The following is a 24,470-nucleotide window of genomic DNA, read 5'->3' as shown; positions in this document are numbered from 1 at the left end:
TCCAGATTAACTCAAAAGTAAACATATGCAATCTGATCCACAAATGGAAGCATTAATCGAAAATTAAGCAAACATAGAACTTTTTTTGAGACATTTAATATAATTTTAAAATGTATATTTTGTATATCGTTAAATTAATAAAAAATACAGTTGTTTCTTAAATACGTTTCTTAATATAATTCAACATTTGAATTATTTAGTCTTGGAAGGACCTTAAGATAATTTAGACTATATTTTTTATGTACTCTTTTATATTTTATGTATAACACGTCAGACTGAATCAAAATACAAATATATACAATTTTTTAATCTTATTTAAAATAAATTACTTCCGCAATCTTTCCATGTGAAAGCAATAATAGCATTCAAATTATTCCTGCTTGGTTTATATTAGTGCATTTAAGTAAAGACCTTTTACTTTCCATTATTTCCTCTTTTGAAACATTCTTGATATCTGTTGTTCTTATTTTACTTTTGGAAAATGTTTACGTTATCACTAAATTATTTTTTAACTTTGTAATACTGCAGGTATAGGCAAAGCATATTAACGCTTAAAGGGCCATTTAGCTGGTGAATAAAGTCAATTAAATCATTATTGATTTAATTAGTCATTAATTTTAATAAACATTTATTATTTATTTGGCATTCGCAGAGCATAACTGTAAGAAAGTAATTCATTGGTGAGCATTATGTGAACCAATAAAGTTGATGCAATTTAACAAAAGAATGGATATCTGATTTACGAAAATGAATACTTTTGTGACTTTTCTTTCATTTATGGCATCAAAAAATGAATGCTGCTTTGGAAATTAGAAATTTTACAGCAAACTTTTGATCATCGCCCATTTATGTATATCGTTCATTTTTGAGGTATTGCATTTATATGCTTGCAATTGTGCAGATATGATGATGATCAACTCTTTGACGGATTTGGTTCAAAATTCAATACCTACATGCCTACATTTACCTAAATGCCTACATTTACCTACATGCCTACATTTAATACCTACATGCCTACATTTAATACCTACATGCTGTTACATGCTACCTAGATGCTAAAATTTTCTATGGATTTTAATCAAAAAGACTGTTTTGTTTTCGTTATTACTTGCTCTTTTGTGCTCAAACCGAAATATCGATGGACTTCCTAATCCGATGGAAAATTTGTTAAATATCTAGAAATTTGGTGAAACGATCAGGCATGGAATTTCATCAATCAAATAAGAATTTTGAATTATTTCGCGTTCACGAGCAATCAAATATAATTCCAAAAATTCAATTTTTGGAATCATAGAGTGTTTTTACGTCATCGAAATTTTACAGTTTGTATTAGTCTTGTATGAAAAAAAAAAGGGAAAGCCAAATACACATTTTGTTTTCTGGTACTTGCGTACTAACATAGTCCTAGTGATTAATCGCCGGTAAAATTTTAAAAGTTGGCGCTGTAATAGGTTATGTCGTTACTATTATTCGGCTATGGCATATGGTTAATTATGCAATAGTACATTTATTACATATTATGCGAGAAAATGTCCAAAAGACCGCCCTCACTGCCTTTTTGTAAATTGAACATGTATGAATAAATTAATCACTTACCATTACCATAATTAAAAAAATAATTTAGTCTGGTTACTACCATAATTAACAAAAGTTTGAAAAGAATACTTCTGAATACATTGGGCTTTATGCTGTCTTAAATTCTTAACTTTTATTTCTAGTTTATAGAATTAAATGTAAAGATGCTTATTTTACTAAAAGTTAATAATTTTGTCCAAAATTATTATAAACAGTACTGAATTAAATTAAAAGTGACATTTTAGTACTTTATTATTAAAAAACACATAAATAACATATATCCCTTAAAGAATTTACTTATTCCAAACCTCTGCTACGATTGTTTAAAGAAAAATAGATTTTTTTAACTGCTTTATTTACTTATGTAGAGAAGAATTGTAAAAGGGTTCATTAGCAATTCAGAGTTCATTTAACAATCGTTAAACGTGGTATATTTTAGCATACAAATGGATATCACATGCAGTTCATAAAATTATTTTATTGAAAAAAGATTTCGCAAGAGCGGCGAAACTTAAATATGTTTTTTTTTTCATGTCCATATATGAAACCTCTTTAGAAGCACTAATCGTTTTTAGTACGTCATAAAGTGACGTAATCAAGAAGTTGCAGCAGTGATTGATAGCTTGTTTTCCGTGGGAATTTCCTGACGATCGCTTCCCGTGTTATGGTGATGCTTTTAAAATTTTTCGGAGTATAAAAACATGAAATTTGAAATGGAATGTGTAAGAATGCTTGAGATAAATATATTTTTAATGAATTAATACGGAGTAGTTATGATCTTACAAATTTATTATTGTTATACAAAATGTTAGCATTTATTTTCTGTTAATGTATATATTTCAAATAATTCTTTTTAGCATATGGCAGGAAATATCATGCTGTGTTGCTTTTATTCAATATTTTTTCTTGCATAATTTTATTTTGTCACTTAATGTTTTTTTTACTTACATTCAGAATTCAATTTTTATTTCGATTAGTTTAATTTGGAAATTTCTCGAATTTTTGGGGTATTTTTTAAATTGTTGTTTATCGAACAATACTCTGTTTTTTTGTGGAATTGTTTTGATTTTCTTTTTTAATGAAAAATTATTATTTGATTATTAAAAAGTTCAAAATTTCGAAATATTATATGATCTTGACTTACTTTTAACCTTTACGCGGCAGTATTACTAATGTGACATTCGTGGAATCTGCATTAAAACTACTTGAATATCTAACATATTATCAGACTTGGTTCTTGGTATTCCAGTCCTCTCTTAAATGGTTTGTTGCTGGAAATGACATAATAATATAAACTAATATGAATTCACATTCACAAAAAAATAATTGTGCATGCTTGCTTAGATCTTTCGTAACAGTTTCTTATGCAGTGTAGTGATGTCATTATTTTTTCCTCTCATAAAATTCATATGGATATGAAAACTAAATCGGCGCTGTACACTTTGTACATAGGTGAACATGAAATAACTTTTCCAGATTAAGCAATGACTCTTTGTGAGAATCGAAGCATTTCTCTTACATAACAATATAGTTTTATCGCTTAATTTTCTACATGAATATAGAGCTCTAGTTGATTTTTTTTGTCATTAATAATTTGAGCGGTTATTATAGACACATTTTAGCCACTAACAGTTTCAGATATCTTCATCTTAACCGAAGTTTGTAAATGCGATTGTGATCTAACTAATATATAGAACCAAGAACTATATCAAGAATATATAAAACCAAGAACTAAATATATAAGCTGTCAATAGAAGGTCAAAGACAAACAAAACTCGATATTTCAGCATACAAATAACGAACACTGGAAGCTGGCCGGCCATCCATCTTGTAGCTCCGATTTTGTATTCAATGACTTCTACCTATTCTTGTCAATAAAGAAATTCCTGCCCGGTCTTCACTTTCTCACAGGCAAAGATTTGTAAATTTTAACATGCTGGCCCTATTCTCAGGTGGATGCCACTGGAATATAAAAATTCATACCCTCTTTGAAAAATGTTACAATGCCTGTGTTATGTTGAGGAATAGCCGAAATATTGCTGTAACTTTTGCATTGAATCTTTTCAAGTAATTATGTTTTATTTCCTTTTACGGGTCGCGGGACCTTACTTTCCTGTTGACAAGCCAAGATTTGTGGGTGAGGCCAAGAACTGCCCTAAAATAACTTACGCTGATTGGAGACTTTTGTAGCCAAAGTTTGTCATTGAAATAAAACTTAATTTTCATCTGAACTGTAGGGGAGAGGTGCAGAAAAAGTACGGAAAAAAAAAATTCCAAGAAGATAGTATTTTGGTACGGTTGGAACTGAAAGTGTGTCATTCATTGCCATGAACACGTACAAAAAATGGAATTTGTAATATTTTTAACGTTTAAATGCAAAAATTGCACATACATAGACGAATTACCGTATGCAATTTAAAAAAAAATCATCTTTTGTTAATCAACATGAAAGTCCTTTGACTCATATGAAACATTTTCCATTTACTGACCTTCCTTTCGTGACGATATTTGCTACTTTAGCGATTTTCGAAACTATTTATTTTTCCCAGAGCTCCTCATGCCTCTAGTAGATCTGTTTTCATTATAATTATTAGTTGCAGCTATAGATGTATCTAAGCAAAGAAAATTGTTTAATGAACACCTTGCATGTATGCGCACAAATCTATATATAACTGATAGAGTTCTCTATTGTTCGTCTTTTTTATTTAAAAAAAATATTTCTTACTACATCACAGCTATAACATAATTAATAGCAGCAATTAATTTATAGCATCGATGACGCAATTAAATGATCGAAAATGCACCTGATATCGCAGTACAACTAAAAGATGAAATTAATATTAATTTGAAAAAAAATCATTAAAATACTAGAAAATCTTGGAAATAAAAATTGTACATTAAAAAAAAAAATTGAAGGGATGCAAAAATGGCTTTTGTGAAAATATATACTTCACTGCTATTGAGATAAATATAAGTTAAAAGAAATATTCAATTTGCGGACTCTTAATACTCAAGAGTTAACTGCTTGCCAAATTTGATAGTTCTTACTGCTCTGTAGACAGTTCTATAAATAAATATTTAATAACGTATAAACATGATTACGCTAATAAAATAGGAAGATATAAAATAAAGTGCAATATTATCAAGCGCTAAAACGTGTGAAAATTGTTACAATTAACATGCAAAAAACAAATAGAACAGAATAGTAACGAAGTAAAAAATATTAATAGAATAGTAAATAGGTAGACACAAATATACAACAATAAAGAAAGAGAAAATATTAAGAGAATAACAAATTGAGAGAGATAGAGGAATACAATAGTTATAAAAATAGCAAATTTATATATAATAAGCAGTCATACTTTATTAGCACAAAATGCCTACAATATTGTTAAGATAGCTTTTCGACATTTTGAAGGATTTAAGATGTCGAACATAATAGAAAGTAAATAAAAATAAAATAAAAACAGAAAAGCATAAAGCTTGACCTACTATTTCTCGATTTCTAAATCAAAATAGTCCATAAACAAACAAAATTTCTTTAAATTAATGATTCTTTCTAGCTTTGCAATATTATTATCACTTAATTTTTGATTTCATAAATTTTTTATAAATAGCATAGTTTAGTTTAATAATATAAATGCATTTGTATAATCGAAACCCAATAATTATTATTGTTTGTCTAAAGTAGAAATCTTTTAGTTTCTAGTGGATTACAACTTCTTTGTATTCAAAATTTTCATGAGTGACGTGTGAAATAACCAGTGAACGAGTTTCTTTTATCATGCATAAGCAACAGGATTTAATGAAACACAATGCATTTGGTGACATCTCTCCAATGAACATCAAATTAGTACAACTAGTATCACTGGAATATTGTGAAAATATCATAAACTATAAAATTTAAAAATTAAAAAAAAAAACGAATCGGAAAGCCTTGAAGATCTATAAATTTAATATTTTGAAAAAAAAATGGTTTACTATGATTGCATAAATTGCTTTCATTTCATACTTCTTTAATGGTATAAAATTGTCTGATTTCATAAGAGCAATTGCTTTAATACTGTGACGTCATATTACGAAGGACATATTCATTATTCTTCCTTGCGAAGAAAAAATTGCATCGTAGTGCACTGAACTGCAAAGTGCTTTCAATTGTAATTTACGACTTTTAGTAAGCATATGTTTTTTGCTTACAGTGAATGATGTAGAAAGTTTTATCTAATATTTCGGAATAAATCTTTATCATCAAAAATGTACATTGTACTCTCATCACTATCAAGAAGATGTGGTAAAAAAGAAGCTTCAAAATGAACTTTCACTAGAACTTTCGATTTACATAAGTTGTTATTAGAAAGCTACAGTTTTTTTAAATAAAAACTAATTGTGAAAGAAGAAATTTTTTCTAGAAGTAAATGGAATCAAATAAATCACTAAAAAAATCACTTTTGTGGAACATTTAATAAGTAATAGTAACCTTAATCTGATATTATGTTTGTTCATTATATGTTATTTTTGACTATTGTTGTAAACAAATCAGATTATATGATATATAAAAATAACCTGTAGATCAGAACAGTTTTCTTTATTTGATTTAATTCCTATATTTAACATTTATTTATAATTTACATAAAATTGAATCTCGTTAATGATCTCAATTGAGGGTTATTTTGGGAATGAGGCTTATATTGCGAACATTCTGAAAAATAATACTGATTTATTTTCAATTAGGAAAAACACGATAAAGAACTAAAATTTAGAAAAGAATTAATTTAATTAAATGTAGAAAATAATTAATTAATATAATTTAAAATTATATAAGTTTAAGGAAGGAAGTGAGACTCTAATAGAAATATTCTATAAATTTGAATTTTTATAAAGTTTTTAATTTTTAAAGAATAGTTAATGCTTTTTTATAACATTTAACGAGACAATTTCTGTAATGAATACTTCCAACATCTTTCGCTTTTATGATTTCGTTTTGAGTCCAACAATTAACCATGATTAGTAAATAAATATTAATTATTATTAAAACAGTCATTTATATATTTTTTTGTACACTAAAAGGTTTCACTTCCATATTTATATTATTTTCGGATTGTATTTCATGATTTCTGTTATAAATATAAGGAATCTTATAATAATTTTTGCCAGACTTGCTACTAGGTGGCTCCCCTGATACGGAATCAAAGTTTAGTTAAAACTATTTGTCGATTATTATCTAAACCTTAAAACTAATAAATTATTGAATCAACATCAGAAAGCAGAATCATACAACATTTCTGAAACAAGAATCATAACAAATCTGCCTGTATGTGGCTGTTTGATTTCAAGTGAATTCAATAACTCTAAAACATATAGAAATATGTAGATAACATTTGATACTCAAGTTTACACCATTTCTGAAATATATAATTCATATTTCATTCTTTTGAATATGAAATTTAGAGATTTAAAAGAAAACAAAGAAGGTAAGAAATAGTAGTCAAATTCAACATTGAAAACAGTTTTCACCATTGAAGCTTTATTAAACCAGCTAGAGCGGTTTTTGCGAAACTTTCTCTTATGTCTTCTAATTAAGGTATCCTCATCCGGTATAAAATTATGGATCTTGGACAAGGCCGTAATTACATTTCAGGACATTAGCAAACAAAAGTTATAAAATATAGATATTTGGCATGGTTTTACTGCATTCATCATGCCAGTATGTATTTTGAACACCTTTTTGTCTCTTGAATAAAACGAAAATTTAACACATAACTACAGTTGCAGTCAAAATCTCACATATCGATTTTCATCGATTTAAATAATTTCATTTATAAGTTATTGAGTTTAGATGTTTTCGAAAATATAAATTGACAGACGATGAATCCTTTCACAGATTTTATTAAAAAGTTATTAGGAATCATTGGTATAGGTGCTAAACTTGAGTATCAAATGTTATCTACATATTTCTTTATGTTTTGGAGCTATTGAATTTACTTGTAATCAAACAGTCATATACAGACAGATTTGTTATGAATGAATTTCATTCAAAATTTGATACAAATATACAAATTTCGTCTTTAGTTCATATACTAAATTTGAACCAAGCGTCTTAAAGCGTTTTGAGTTTATTCGTGCTCACGACAGACATTATACCAAAAATGTGTTTTTCGGATTGAAAGAGTTTGAAGCGTGGAGTTTGTCCAACTCTCGAATTCGAATTTTTAGCGATTACAATATCTTTTCTATATTTCATCCAAAAAAAGTGAAATAGGGGATAAAGCTGTTGAAATTATTTATATTTAATTTATTAGTTAAGATGCTTCATGTATATCTAGATTAAGCGAATAAGCGGCCTTTTAATAAAAGTAGTCTAGCATCCGCAATTTAACTCGATGGAATAAATATAAATTGCTATTTTTTTCTTTAAAAAGAATTGTATAAATATAAAGTGCTTTCAATTACATAATAAAAGGTTAAAATATTTAATATTTTCTTTCCTTTGCTTATGATAGACATAAATTGTATGTTAAAATATATTACTTAGTTTCGAGACCATTGTGTATTTGGGTTTGGTACACATTAAATTCATCTGTCTAGATCCTAATCAATTTGATGTGACATATCATTTATTTTTATTCAAAATTAGGAGGCCAGTTCCTAAATAGCGTTATTGTAAACTGAGAAAGTAATGATAAAGTAAACAGTCAAATTAAATCATATGGCATTGTAAGTTATGTGATTGCTTATAACTTTTGAAAATGCTTACTATTTTGAGACTATTAGAATAGGGAAGCATTTAGATTCAAAACTTGAATGAATTTGAATTAATTCCCATTGATTCTGCGCTTTTAATTAAAATATTTAGTTCATATTTTTTTATTAAAATTAACTTTATATTTTGTTCGCAGCCTCTTTTTAAAAATTTGGTGATTTTGGTGATTTAAAATTTGGTGAAAAAATCGGAAATTTGATATCTAGTCTCAACTGGATGTAAATTTGCAACAACGAATCAATAACGTTTTATAGATATCGGATAAACATTGAAAATTGTAACAAAGCATAGACATTTTGCAATTTAATAAATTTAAAGAAACTTTTTTAAGAACCAGTTTTAAAAGAGTTTAAATATGATTTAATTTTTCTAAAATTATGCGAAAATAACTTTAAAGATTCATTGCATATTGCATAATTATAGCAATTGGATACAAATACGATTTTTTCAATTTAAAAGCATTTTGGGTTTATTTACTATTGTTGCTTGGAAATAAAGAAAAAGTTACTTGAATGAAAAATGATAAAGTTTTGAATTATATTTTTTAAGGTTGCATGAAATGGTAATTGAGTAAAAGAATCTTTCGTTTCTAAAACAGAACGGATAAATTTAATTGAAGACTTGATTTTTGTATTTATTTTTACCACTCTAAAAATTAGTCCAAACGAAAATAAGACTAAGTACTAGGGATTAAAGAACTGCTGAAAGAAAAATCTCATTATAAATATTTGTTTTCTTTTTTAGTGATGGATGTTATATTGAAAATAAGAAGTTATTTTTCAAATTTGTTACTCGAACGTGATTACAAAAACCAGAATATTACTTTAACTGATTCTATCGTTAAAACCATCGTTCATGGAATTTTCCTCAACATTTCATATATTGATATACTTATACAAGTGAAAACTATAGGAACTAAAGGACAAATGAAGAAAAGTGTAATTTCTTTGAATTTATCTATTGAATTTAACTATTGTGTATTTTAAAGGAAAAATACAAAACAGTTGATTTTTTTCAGATTCTTTCCTCTTTTGAAAACGGTTGTCTCGTATATCCAAAATAAATGCAATTTATTGCCGATAGTTTTTGTTTTATTTATTCTTGATTTAGATTTCAACCCTATAGAAATAAGAACAAATGTTTTCCCTAATTGAAATGTATTGACTGTTACTTTCGCTTGATGCGGTCAATATTTTCATTAAATAACGGACAATGGTGATAGAATGTCTCTTTATATGGCGAACTAAAACTATAGGCGGAAAAGGAGAATACTATATTTTACAAACAAGAAAATTATTTATTTTTTTCGAAACAGAATTTCTCGATAAAAATAAATTTCCTTATTTAAATAAAAAAATTTTAAAGCAAAAAAAGTATGTTTTTATATTTTAAAAATGTTAAATTAATCCTAACGAAGTAAAAAAAAATGTTGGAGAAGGGACATGATTATCAAATGTGATAACATTCAAACATTTTTTATTAGCTATTTTTTTTTCGTGTATTAACACGCTTTATTTGAATTTTATAACGTTTATTATTTATTATCGAGATATATGCCGTTAAATACATTTGTTTTGTTACTTTATTTTATGTGATCGTTTAAAAATATATAAAACGGTCCTTCCCATATTTCGACCTATTTCATATGAACATTTTTTTAGAAAATATGAATTAAATAAATTTTGTGCTATCTTCATTCAAAGGAATGAAATTAAATAATGTTTTGTCTTTTATTTTTGTGGTTTTGCTATAGATTGATTCTACAAGATGAATGCAATAGTAACTGTAACTGTACCACCAACGCTTTCTCGCCTGTTTGCGGTCCAGATGGAGCAACTATGTTCTTCTCACCCTGCCATGCTGGTTGTAGTCAGAAAGTGAATGGGGTAGGAATATATAAATACCTTATCAAATAATTTTTCCTATTAATTCAATAATATAAAGTTTTTTTCATTCATTCTGTATTTTTAAATTTTAATGTAATGATAGTTTAAAATTTTAATAAATATAGTTATTTTTATTAACTATTCGAAACCTGAGAAATTCTGAAATTTTAAAATTATTTCTAACAATACTAACTATAATGCAGATCTTGCCTATTACGTATATGCATCCAGCAGCAAGCACTACTTTTAAAAGTTCCTTAATAATTTTAAAAAAAATATTTGTTTAGTGCAGCTGAATTATTTAATCGCTTCCAAATTAATCGATTAAAATGATTCATTGGCTATTTATTTGTATTCAGATCATATTAATATTTAGATATCATCAAATCCTCTTGAATTATAATTTTTAGAAGAAATTGATTTTAATGTAGATTCCAAATAACATCAAAGGCTTATTATGTTTATTTTCAAGAGTTCAAAGCATATTGAAAATAAATTTTTCAACTTTTTCAAACATGTTAATTGAAAAAAAAATTCAAATAGAGAATAGAAATTAAAAAAATATTTCTTGCTGACCTTTATTATATATATATTGACATATAAGGGCATTTTTTGTTAATTTTTTATGGCCAATAAGCTATTTTGTCTTTTAAGAAACATTTTATACTATATCTCTAGACATTAAAAGTCATTATGAACTAATAATTATATTATGCCACTAGAAATATTCATAAATCAGGGGCGATACGAGAAAAATTTACACTTCCCATACCAATATGTGCTTATATGTTCACATGAGTAGTCAAACACAACAAAATAGCTTGCTACAACATTTCGTAACAATTATAAATGGTTTAACATCGTTTATTGCTTTGGTTCATGTCTTGATGATCATTACGTTAGTGAAAACAAATGCGATACAGACCAATACATTATGTACATTAAATATAAAATTATTAATAAAAATATAATATCATTAATATTTATTAAAAATGTAATATTAAGATGATACATCTCTAATGAATAAGGTAGGAATGAGTGATTGAAATATATGAAAGAGATGGATCGAGAAACATTAAAATTTTAGTCACATGATCCAGGTTCTCAACGAGATTTTGGCTTAAAAGCCAGGAATGTCATTAGTAGATTATATTACATATTATAGGATTTAATCAACTATAAGGAAAAGCATATTGAAATGAATAAAACAATTGAAGTACTAATTATTGTGAAATCAACTTTGATGGAATTAGTTGCAAATATAACTCTAATGCCGAAGAGAAATGCTGTAGGTATAAAAAAAGAATTAATTAGTAAATCACTATTCAAATGCCTACGTCCTGGTATAGGGGTAGCGCGTCTTCCCCGTGATATGGGATCCTGGGTTCGAGTCCCGGTTTGGGCATGGTTGCTCTTCCTCTGTTCTTCTGTGAGATGTGTGAATGTGCCCGCCTGTAAAAAGGGATTGTGCAAGCGAATGCGTGATGCGTGAGTAGCAATGTCGTACTCTTGGCCCTAGTTGGCGCTACTATAAAAACAAGAGACGCTCACCCACCGGCTTAAAACCGCTGTCTTAGTAACAGCGGGCTTATCCATGGCAAGTATCATAAGAAACAACAATTATTCAAATTATTGAAATACTACCAAGATAAAATAATGCCATTTCTATATACCTCTGCTGCAAATGTTAACCAAAGGCGGACTAAAATGCTGTACGATTAAAACTAGGCTTAATTTGTAATTAATTTTATTAAAATGCAAACAATATTTAATTAATAAAATAATACTATCATTTTTATATACTATTATTTTTTTCTCCTTCTAATAAGGTCTTAGAAAAATATTGGGAAACCCAGGAACCTTACTTGCAATTGATAAAAATAAGAAAATAATTATTTCAGAACAATTTGAAAAAAACCCACTCCATTCCCCATGCATGTTAACTCATTATGAAATGTTGAATAATAAGTAGATTTAAAGAAAAAAAAATTATGTTTGCATGTATTTTCCTCTTTCTTCCTTGTGAATAGCAACAATTTTTGTCACGTTAATACTCAATGTAACTTTACAGCCTAAAAAGACAAACATCTTAATAATTTCACATACTGTGTGTCAAACCATTGTCTTTCCGGCGACACTTAAATTACACTAGTATGAACGCTTTTTAAAAATGCTGCGAAGAGGATGTTACAATGAGTGATTTAATACAAGAACTAGTGAGAGACATTGCATGCGTTTTTTCTACACATGTTTAATTTTCTTTTACTTTTCACGAGATTTGAGTAATTTTTGTGGTAAAGGAGTTATGCAACAAAGTATTAACTTATCTCAGCAGTCTAACTTATCAGCAAGGACATTTCATTCACGCAAATCCCTACAGTGTAATTATTATTTTTAAATATAAGAAGTTACGCTTTCGTGAATTTTCATACAAATGAAAAAGTTTCGGTAACAAAAGAGTTCCTCTTTGTTTCATCTTCAGCTTGAAGTGATGGAAAAAATTTTCAAGGTTACCTATTGCCTCAGTTTCTTTGTTTTGAAGATTGGTAGTATTTAAGTTTCAGTAGTTTTATGTACAATGATTTATAATTGGATTGCGACAGTGTCTTTGGTACTTATTCCTATGGTCTAACTATAATTGCTATAACAGGAACAATGAAGAGACATTATATAGCTCTGAAAGAAGAACATTCATTTCGCATTTATTTTGAATTGAAAATATAGTACACTTATTATGAAAAAAAAAAATTAGTAACTAAAACTTTTTTTTTTCAAAATTTCAAAAATTTTCAAAAGAAAAAAAAATTTAAAAAATATGCAATTTCTAATATAAAGTCTCAATAAATCTACGAACTTGTTCTGTTAGATAGAAATAAGCCGATTTAGCTATATAAAATGCAAATATGAAGAAGTTAATTAATTGATGAATTTTAAAATATTCATTTTCAGATATTTTTTTTATTTAATACTAAGAGAGTGCAAAAGCCCGTTGAATGAAACCATACTGGTGGTAATTCCGAACTAAAACCTTAAAAACAAGACAACATGTTCAAAAAAATTTTTTTTTCAAATTCAACTTAGTAATCTCGAGTTATTGAAAACATGGAGTTAAGATTTTATGGATTATGCGACGTTTTTTGTTTTGAGCCAAATATTTTTTATTTTCTTTAACATTTTGACAGCAGTAAAAAAAGTAAAAGTAAAAGAAAATGTAAATAATGAACCTTTTTCCCATTACTTTAAAGTACAGAATAATTTCAAAAAATAAAGGTTATGAAGAATTGAATATATGATTATGTTTATGAATTTGGAATGTTATAGAATTCATGACAATTTGTATTAAAAAAAGAAAACATGAATGTTATAGCAATTATTTTCGCCAGTGAATATTCCGAGCCTGAAAGTTTTTCTAATAGACCGTGTACATATTTACAAATTCATTAAGACATTTTGACAACTAATTCATACAGAATTAAGAAGATATCATCATAAAATCTAAAAAAAAAACATCTGCAGTTTGCATTTTTTTCTTTTACGTTTGCAATTAACATTTATAATATAATAATTTCAATACATTTACAATAAATAACAAGGAAATAAGCAAAATCAAATCTAAAGAAAATTTGTGAGTACATGTTTGAAATGATTGTTGGAGTACAGAAAGATTGAATTAAACTTTTCTACCATCTTGGTAATGAATTATTATAGAAAATGTTGAATATTATTGAACGGTGAATATATATCTATATATAGATATTTCATTTCATAATAAGTATAAACATATAATTTACACCAAAAGTCTAATAGCATATAATGTCTCAATTTGTTATAAGTAATGACTATAAAAGTTAATTTTTGAAAGTTGAAAAGATTTACTTTGAAATACGCAAGAAAAATAAATATATGAAGAGGGTAACTGAAATTAAATTTAATAACTCTTTAATATTGAAAGAGAATGATAATTATAATTCTTTGCAGACATACTGGAATTGCTCTTGTGTTTTCGATTCTTCTGGACAACAAAGAGATTACGTCACAGATGGATTTTGTGTCACAGAAAATTGTTGGCCTAGCATTCTGGCATACATCCTCACAATGCCTGTTATCCAGTTGGTTGTGAATCTCTCAAAAGTGGGACACACCATAATATTTTTGAGGTATTGAATAAAAGAGAATGTTTTTATAATATCTCTTTTCATCTGTATTCTTAGGATTAGAAATTATTTTGGAATTTTGTTTACTACTGGATGTTTTTTAAAACTTTTAATTTTTTATTTTCAGATCAATAAAACCTGAAGATAAAAGTGTTGCTTTGGGAACATTTGAAACCTTAATTTGCACTTTTGGTAAGTTTAAATAATGATTAGATTTTTGAAAGTATTTTTTTATATTATAGAAATATTTTTTTTTTCATTTTATAAATTTTTCTATGATGTTAACACGCCTGAGTGATTAACTGAAGATAATTTAAAACTTTTGTTATAAATTAGGTGTGGAATATTTGTATTCATTATATATTATTGCGTAATCCCACTGATAGATATTTCAGGTATGACGATTAGAAATTGTTTTATAAGTAAGGAAGTTCTCTCTTCCTCGGTGGGTATAGTGATAGTGTGGGGTTGAGTTGCCATCACACTAATATCTAGTCGTACCTTTCTGTGTGTGTGGGGGGACGACGTATAGGCTGCCCTGCCATGGGGGGCATTTTGCATTCCTTTCAGGGTTAAACTATGCTGTCGTGCTCTTTCGAGTGGCGCTCTTCATTACTTATACGGCAATTTCTGATCAATATACTTGAAATACCTCCCAGTGATATTTTGCAATAATTTATAATGAACACAAATATCCTAAACAAAATCTATAACTAAGATTTTTTTGGTTTCTTTCCATTAATCACTCATAGTGAATAGTGATTTTTAATACCTTATATTTAATATTACTCAATAAAAATGTCAAGACTAACAAAACAATGGAATATTATTTCCATATGATCAAATTTCTTATTTTCCTCATTATTAACTTTTCTTATCTTTGCCTATACAAAGTTCTGATGAAAATATGAAAATTTTCCTATTCAGAGGAAATGTATTTGTTTAAATATATGATTACAAGTGAATTCAATAATTACAACATGTAAAGATCTTGATTTATATTTTGTTTCACAGATTATATTCTTTTTTATCAAAGAGTTAGATACTTTTTTTTTTATCTTCGAAGAAATAGTATTTATTGGGAGCAATCAAAATAAAGTAATCTTTTACATCTCTAATTTTGTAGTTTATACATATGACAAAAATTACCATCTTTTAATTCATGACATAATGGTTAATTACTAATTAGACAACTTGATCCATGATAATGTATTAATATTGAACAACTCTTTTAAAATGATTTAATTGCAACAAAATTACCAGGATGGTGTTCTTTAGAAACATATCCCATAATTTAAAAAGCCTAGTAAAAATAGTAAAAATAATAAAGATGTATTATCTAAAAGATAATACATCTTTATTATTTTTACTTTCTTGTACATGAAGTACAGAGAAGTATTAGAATCGTCAAAAGATTCGAACCCGAGATTTTGATGAATCTATATCTTTCAGATTTCCCTGCTTTCAACAAACATATTTTGACATTATTTCTGTCTGTCTGAATGTGAACACTTTATTTCTAAAGCGCTTTATCTTAAACAGACGGAATTTGATAAATAAATTTAAAATCAAATTTATAGATTTCCATAGAATTTTGAATGAAGTCTATTCAGAGGAAATCTATCTGTCTTGCTGTTCGTGTTAAGCGGAATCGATAACTACAAAACTTAAAGAGCTAGGGAGATAAAATTTGGTACGTGGGTTTAACGCCTAAAATGTAGATACTTATTAAAATTGAATTAAATCTGTTAAAGGGTTGACCGTGTATAGGTTTGTACTTTCACATATATATATAAATAAATGCAATAAATTACACAAAACGCATTGACTTAAATCATTAACAGGTAGTATGTAACCTCGTGACTGCAACTGTAGTGACATGTCAAATTTTTTAATTCAATTTATTGGGAATAAAAGGTTTTCAAAATACATATTTGTATGATTGATTTAGTAAAATTGTTAGATTCACAACAAAGATCCATATTTCTATTATTGCCAGTGTTATGCAAGTCATTTGGGGTCGTACCCAAATCCAGAAAGTTCGGGGTGGAAACTCCCCCTCATTAGATAATAATTTTTTATGATTATTATTTTATAAATTCAGCCATTCATTATTTGCCTTTCATAAACGTGTATGGAATACTTAAAACCAAATAAAATATAAAGAAACTAAATGAATCTTTACTCTGTACATTTCAGGTTTCATACCCTATCCAGTCGTATATGGTGCTTTGGTAGATTCCGCATGCCTGATATGGGAAAAAAGTTGTGGTGAGACAGGCAATTGCTGGTATTATGATGTTCCAAAACTCAACTATCTTCTTCATGGAACGTCTGCTTTGTTTTCAACATTCGACGCGTGTACTTTACTCGGAATATTTTTCCTAGCGTCCAGAGTGCATGATTTGTATAAGGAAGATTACGAAACAGAAGATAGCACCAACACTGTAAAAAATGAAGCAGAATCTCAGGAAGAAAGAAAAGACAATAGTTCTATAATAAAGCTATAATATAAACCTAACCTTTGTAATTCAAGTATTCAATTTATCAAATAAATTCTTGTAAAAATAATTGTCTTTGGAATTTTATAATAAATATTAAAATAAAGAAATTGGTTTCTTTAATATGTGTATTGTTGTTGTGTTCTTGTGAAATTGTTTGCACAGTTTTGCTAGAATGTTGATAATAATTTATGTTTAAATTCTATATTGTGTAAGACAACCAGTTAATGGAAATATTAAATTCTTTTGAACGAGTAATATTTAAGAAAATAATTTTTTGATAAATCTTTTCAAGTATTTTTTTTTTGATGTCAGAACAAGGAACTGAATTTGAAATGAAGGTACTTTTAGAATTCAACAATCACATCTCAATTCACTTTCTGAAATAAAAGATTATATATATATATATATATATATATATATATATATATATATCAAAATTCTGGGAATAAAATAGGAAATATAAAATTAAAATAAATTATCAGTGGGGAAAATAATAATTTTTATATTAATAATATCTATGTAATATTTCAAAATAGACATTCATCAGAATAAAATGTTCATGGGAAATAATTTTCTAATGCATTTCTCTTACTTCTGTATTTCGAAATATTCTTATTATTTTTTAATAGAAAAAAACCATCTGTTTTCAGAAAATTTAAAAAATTCTATTACTATTTTTTTTTTTTACTTTTTTTAGCGAAGTAATTCTAGTTTAAAGTAATACAATCATTTGAAGTAAAAACATTGTTTGGCATAGGAAACATAAGTAAATTATCAATTTTTTGGATGAATTTGATTTCTCACATTATAGTGATTATAACATTATTTAATATTGAATAAAAAACATGAAGATTGTCTTATAAAATAGCATTTCTCAGGATTCCGCAAGGATTAAGAGGAAAAAAATATTTATAAATAAAAACATATTCTCTAAAATTCTAATACTTATATCAATTATTCTTTCTTTCTTTCCCTACATTTTCGACAGATAGATGGATAAACATATTTTAGAATGGAATATAGATATATATACATACAAACATGATTATTGACACAAATATTATAAAATAAATTATTATTTACCTGATAAAACTGCCGTAAAAGTCAAACATTCAAGATTTTTTAGAAATTATCCTTTTTTATCTAAATCTTTTACCTTTTTTAATTATTATCATTTATTATTCATTATTTCAATCTTTAACATTTTAAAATTATTATCATTTAATTAATTATTTAAATACGGTATACGCATATTTCTTTTGAACAGTTAGTTATTTTTCTTTTTACATGAAGAAAAAAAAAAACAAATAAATTTTTTTATTGAGTTTACATAATTGAATACATTGTTACATAAGTGAATAATTGAGTTAAAATTACATAAGTTGAATAGAAATCAAAATAATAAAAATTAATAAAAAAATTAACTCAAAATTAATAAAAAATTAACATCATTATTAGCATTAATAAGAAATTATTATTAATTACTATTAATATTAATATTATTATTATTAAGATTTATTAACAAGAAACATTATCATTAATAAGAAATGTTCTTTTGTAGAAATAATACTTTTTTTTTTTACTTTTGCTGTACAACAGCGATTTAAGTGAAAAAAAAATAAGTGAAATAAAAGAAAATATATATGAGGAAATATTATTAATTTGGGAAATTCTGATCCATGTTTATTTTAAAGAGGTCAAAGTATCGAAATATGTACGATAAACATTCTAGCAAATCTCAGTGTCTACTTTCAACCAATTTAAGACACACTCTTTCCTAACTGTTTACACTGAATCGGTTCAAAGAAATGCACTTGGGAGAACCGTAATACGATAATTGATTTTAAGATTATGTCAAAGATTAAAAGAAGATATAACCCTTTTACGTAATTATGGCATATTCTTTAGCATTATCATGTGCAAAAATAACTACCCAAGGTTAATGTCATCTGGATGCTTAATAAATAAAACTTTCTTACGTACATGAAACATGCTCATGGAATTTTTTCATGTTTTATCAGGAGAAAAAAAGTGCAACATTAGCGGATGATAGTCTCGTATTTATAAACATATTTTTTGTCAACCAATCGCTATTCAAGATATATTGCAGTTATCACATGTAATATCTAAACATGTGTTTTTTAATACTCAAGGAAAGATGCTGATTTTCGAAAGCTTTTAAAGGGGAAGTAACACTTTACGTAATTGCTAGTAACCGATTCAATCGAGCCTTAGATGAAAGCGAAGACCTCAATTTAAAGCCCTCGTTGCGTGAACGGATGAAGACCGGTTATAGACGACTGGAAACTTACTTATGGTCCAGAGCAATGACGTTTATAACGGCTGTCGAGTAATCAACAAATTCAAGCAGCTGTGCTGTGTCTGAAGGAAAGGCAAAGATTGGATTACCTTATTTCAGCCACTTTCCGCATTTGGAGTTTAGTGTTGAATATATTGGTTGAATAATTTATTTTTCTTATTTGATTTAAGAAGTGTGGAGACCTGGTGATTTTTTTAAATAGAATAATTAATTTGTTTTGGTAGTTTTCGTCTCTTAACTTTGCTTGTGATAATGTTATAAGTAAATTTAACCTTTTAAATTTATTTATAAAGATATATGGTACAATTTAAATGTAATTTCTTTTAATTTAACTCGTAACGTTGTATGGCTAAACTGTGTTTAATGTTTTGTTAAAAAATATAGACATTAGTAGAAAAAATTAAGGCTTATTTATTAATTTTTTTAAAATCCAGTTATAAAAATAACATTAATGTATTTGTTTTCGGACTTAATTTGTAATTTCATATAATTGGATAAAAAAACTAAGCAAAAAATTAGAGCACTTTAATTTATATTTTCTTAATTCAAAGATAACTACATTTTTTTTTAAAAAAATTATTAAATATGTGTGACGATACTGAAGGTAATCAGCCTAACGGGACCAAAAGCGATTTCAATTCAACTGAAAATAATTTTACTCTTGGCTCTCAAGATAAACTGGATGAAAAGCCAGAACTATGTAAAAACAACGGTGTTGAAAATCCAGCATTTAATGATCATTCCATAGACAGAAGTAATGGAAATGAAAATTTAAACCATGGTATCCGTTTAAGTGAGCTCATGAATATGTCAAACAGGAAAGAAAAAAGCGAGGCCCCTTCTGAAGATTCACATGAGGATACCAGGAATCATCGCAAGGATGGCCTATCTTGTCCACAATACAAATCTGGCACATTTTTAGATGTGCCTCTAAAAGACACTCAGTCAAGTGAGGATAGTTTAAACCATTTAGGAAAGAGTACAGATTGTGTACTAAAGAACTCATGTTCAAACTATGAGGCAGATCCAGACACTTTATGTGGCATTGGCAGTTTCAAACCGCAATGGCTTCAACCTTGGGCAACTCCTCGAGTTTTTCTATTTCTCTATTCACTGCTAGGTGTAATAAGTGGAACATACTATGCATATAGAGTAGGATCAATCTCTACACTCGAAAAAAGATTTTCTTTCAATAGTCGTATTAGCGGGACTATAATGATGGTGGATGAAGTAACGCCAGTATTTATGGGTGCTTTGATTGGGTACTTTGGTGGAATGTCTCATCGACCAAGAATGTTTGGAATAGGTATGCTACTATCTGCTGTATGCTGTTTCATGTCAGCTTTGCCTTATTTTATTTACGGACCAACTCAGCATTTGAGTATTTTGAACATTAAAAATGATACAGAAGTAGAAATATGTGAAAGTGAGGCTACAAGGGAAAGTTGTCTTTCTGAAGATCGTCCTCCAACAATACCTGCTATTGCCATGCTGATGATTGCGGGATTCTTGAAAGGCTTTGGGAACTTATCCTATCATGCTGTTGGATTGTCCTTTTTAGATGATACTGCTAAAAAGAAAAATGCATCTTTATATTTCGGTAAGTAAAATTTTAATAGTTTTAAAAATCATTTTTATAGGAAAAATAATTTATTTTATTATAAATCCAAAATCCTGATTTTATTATAAATCCAAAATTTATTATAAATCCAGATCCTGAATGTTCTAGAAAAAGTGAAATAAAATATATATATATATATAATTATAATGCAGGCATTTTTAAGTTTAAGTTCTATACTTTGTCTTGGAATATTTAATTTTAGTAAAATGTTAATAATTAAATATAAAACCATGTATATTTCAAATACTCTAAGACACGAAACAAATCTTAAAATTATATTACTAAAAATGAAAAAACAAATGGAATTAAGAAACGTTAGGAATTGAATAAAAATGGAATTAAAAAATAATTAAAATGGAATTAAAACGATATTAGGCATATCCACGTTTTGTTTTCTATTTAATTTGTCTTTAAATATGGAAATCTTTCATTAAATATTTAAATTTCTGATAAAAATAATGTTAAATTATTAATTTTCTGAAATAACAGTGTTTGATCTGAAAATCAGAAAAGTGAAAACTTTAAAAATAATATCAGTTTTTTTAATTGTAAAAAACAATAATTCAATACATAAAGAAAAGGAAGGGATAACATTGAAAGAAGATGATTTAAACACATGCATTATATAAAGTCAGACAATCACGTGTGAAACATTCTAAGATTAATCAAAGCAATCAGCAATTAAAATTACGAAATTAAAAGCTGAACTAAATAAATTCTGAGTTAATATATTCTGTTTATATAATTCAAAATCAATAAGCGCTTTGTGATTCAGACTTTTAAAAATTTGAAAACTGTAGAGATCATTAAAATAAATTATATTACAGATTATAAATTAGATTGCGAAAATAAGAAAGAAAAAAAATCATATGTCAATGCATATAAGTGAAATAAATAATATTTTTCTACATATTTTAATAAAGTTCTATCTTAATGAAAGATAATATTTAGTAAGAAACTAAGAAAAGCGTAAACATGATTTACAAAAATTTCGTGTGTGTAAAAGAAGCCAAAATCAGGAAGAGATTAAAGCAACGAGCTTTGTTTTTAAAAATTAAAATAACCTCAGATTAGAAAATTGCTTTAAATGTTTGGTCCAAATTGAGGGAAAGCTCTGAAATATTTCCTTTTTTTCTTATTGCATATTAATAAATAGACTATTCCTTAAAAAATTAACAAAATTAACAATATTTATTTTTTAAAAATTTCCTATATATCTCTTTTATAAAGGATTTCTTGGTTTCAATTTTAATTACAATTGGAGAAGTGTCATCGTGATTTGAGATGAGGACTAAGATATATTTACATCCAACTCTTAGCTATTAACAATTTCCTTTCTTTTCAAATATGTGCAAACAACAAAACAATAAAAAATGGGAGACAAAAAATTGTTAGCTAACCTTTAGGGTTTTACGATTTTTTTTTTCTTTCAGATGTTATCATTTTCCCAGAATGAAGTTTTTACAAAAGTACAAATTAACTGACCTAGCCACAGATTTTGACATTTCAAACTGCTAAACTATTTTAAGTATTCCCATTTCTAGATCGCTTCATTATCAGAATGAAGCTCTCGTTTCTTTGTTTTTAATAACTTTTTTAAAGCAAAGTTCCGCCAGTAAAAATAAGATTTTTACGGTGTACCGCTAAAAGACTATACTAGATTTCTTTGTAAGCTATAAATTATTCGTGAGTTATTAGTTTATAGTCGAAGCAGTTAACATGCTTTGTTGTTTTTGAATTCATTCCCGCTTTCAGGTCAGAGAGACATAGTTAAGGTCGAAAGGATGAAAAAAGAGACAAATAAAAGAGGTTATGTTGGCATACATAATTAGATGGACCTTGTTTTGGCTTAGATGGCTAATGTTTTCTCATTTTATGGTGGTTCGTGTAATTTAAGTTCAATATTTTTGTTAATAAAATGGATAAGAAGAACAATACTTTAAAGTTTTACAAAATTTATAGAAATTAATTTAATCCTGCTTTGTTATTTCCATATTTAACAAAAGCTTTACTGATAAATAAAATATTTATACAATAAATTGAAAGTCAAATTTTTGTTTAAGTGTATGTTTATGTATGTTGCAAACAAACTGTGCTATTGTTTACTTTGTAAAACAGACACTTATTCAAGATGTTCTAGATTTCAAATTTGGCTGTTGTGGAATTTAAACGCAGTTATTTAAAATTATACAAGTAAAAAATATTAATAGTATTCAGTATTTGTGATATATTTATGTGAGAATTTATTAGTAATTCTACTTTCTGTATCTGTGTCTCTATCTACATTTATTTATTTTTATATATATAAATATACAATAAAATAAAACTATCTTATTCGTTCAAGCTAAAGAAGGCGTATGATATGCCAAATGATAACCTGGAAAATTGGAAAACCTAAAATATGAAACCAAATTAACACAAAGAGTGAAATAAACAGTAATAATTTTAATGACAATTTTTCAAAGTATTTTTTTTTATTGAGTTAGTATAATAAAATATGCTAAGAAATAAAGTAAAAAGTGAAAATGTCCAAAGAAAAAACTTTAGCATTGGCAAAAGTGTTCACTTTATATATGTAAGTAAACAATAAAATTCCTTTACCATTTCAACGGCAAAAAGACAGAGTAATAAATTGCGTTTAAATTAATTTCAAAAATTGATTAAAATTAGAAAAATTATTCGTGCAGAAATGAAACTAATGTTATTTAAAACCTAACTTTATTTTTGTACTTTACGAAAGAATAATAATAATAAAAAAATGTGCAACTATTATCTCGAAATTTTGATTGAACGAAGGGAAATCTTTCTATCACCATTTTGACCGTATTAAAGAAGTGTAGAAATCTTATCGATAGAGCTGTTGATCCTTCAATATGCTAAAGAATATGTAATACAAATTTCTTTAGAAATGTGGGATGTGAAATTGCATAAGGTTTCAATTAAACAAATAAATAAGCAGGCATTACGTATATAGAATTAATACTAAAATTAATTCGGTAAGAAAAATCTTCTATAATTTTGACAACGTTTTAATTTAAACTTTTTGTAACAACCTTCAAATATAATTTAAAAAATTTTTCATTATTATTTTATATGAAATTCACAGTTCCTTTTGAATTAATCGAGAGATCCATGAAATGCAAGTAATTCTGTGACATGAGATTTTTAGAAACACATTTTTAATAATTAAAATACATTACCAATTACCATTAATCATATTTAAACAAATGAGTCAATCCCAATCAATTTTTTTAATTGTGTTAAATAAGAGTTTTGAAATTAAAATGTATGGAATGAAATAAAAGTAAATCCATAACTTGGATATTTAAAGGATATAGGTTTCAAATGATATATGGATATAAGATATTCAAAGTGTTTGAGATGTGGAAAATTTGTACCATTGATTTTTTTATTCTTCGACCGTAACTGAAACTTACAGTCATGGTTTGGCTGGCTAGACTATAGAAAATTGTAAAAGTCATTATTATTTGGCATCATTGCTGTTTCAAAAAACGAAAGTTATAATCAGTATCTTACTATTAAAAGATTTTTTTTCTTTTCATTTTTTTTTAACTCAGTTACATTTTCAAATATTGGGTAATTAGCAAAAATTGTAACACAATATTCTAATATATTAACATAATTCAGCA

General features: G+C 26.7%; 2 protein-coding genes across 2 annotated transcripts in view; both read left to right on the top strand.

Moving 5' to 3' along the window:
* The window catches only part of LOC129981684 (solute carrier organic anion transporter family member 6C1-like), a 39,302-nt gene extending 22,352 nt beyond the window's left edge, over nt 1-16,950 (top strand). The window contains exons 6-9 of the mRNA XM_056092623.1: nt 10,089-10,221; nt 14,200-14,378; nt 14,503-14,567; nt 16,575-16,950. Of these exons, the coding sequence (XP_055948598.1) occupies nt 10,089-10,221; nt 14,200-14,378; nt 14,503-14,567; nt 16,575-16,885 (688 nt within the window). The 3' untranslated portion in view covers nt 16,886-16,950. The remainder of the gene's footprint in view (nt 1-10,088; nt 10,222-14,199; nt 14,379-14,502; nt 14,568-16,574) is intronic.
* A 2,052-nt stretch (nt 16,951-19,002) lies between these two features.
* Nucleotides 19,003-24,470, top strand: part of LOC129981130 (solute carrier organic anion transporter family member 74D-like) — a 40,484-nt gene continuing 35,016 nt past the window's right edge. The window contains exon 1 of the mRNA XM_056091824.1: nt 19,003-20,799. Within this exon, the coding sequence (XP_055947799.1) occupies nt 19,785-20,799 (1,015 nt within the window). The 5' untranslated portion in view covers nt 19,003-19,784. The remainder of the gene's footprint in view (nt 20,800-24,470) is intronic.

Source organism: Argiope bruennichi, chromosome 8, assembly GCF_947563725.1.
Source record: "Argiope bruennichi chromosome 8, qqArgBrue1.1, whole genome shotgun sequence".
Classification (NCBI taxonomy): domain Eukaryota; kingdom Metazoa; phylum Arthropoda; class Arachnida; order Araneae; family Araneidae; genus Argiope; species Argiope bruennichi.
Note: the sequence above shows the minus strand (reverse complement) of the source record. Positions and strands in the feature narration are given on the sequence as shown.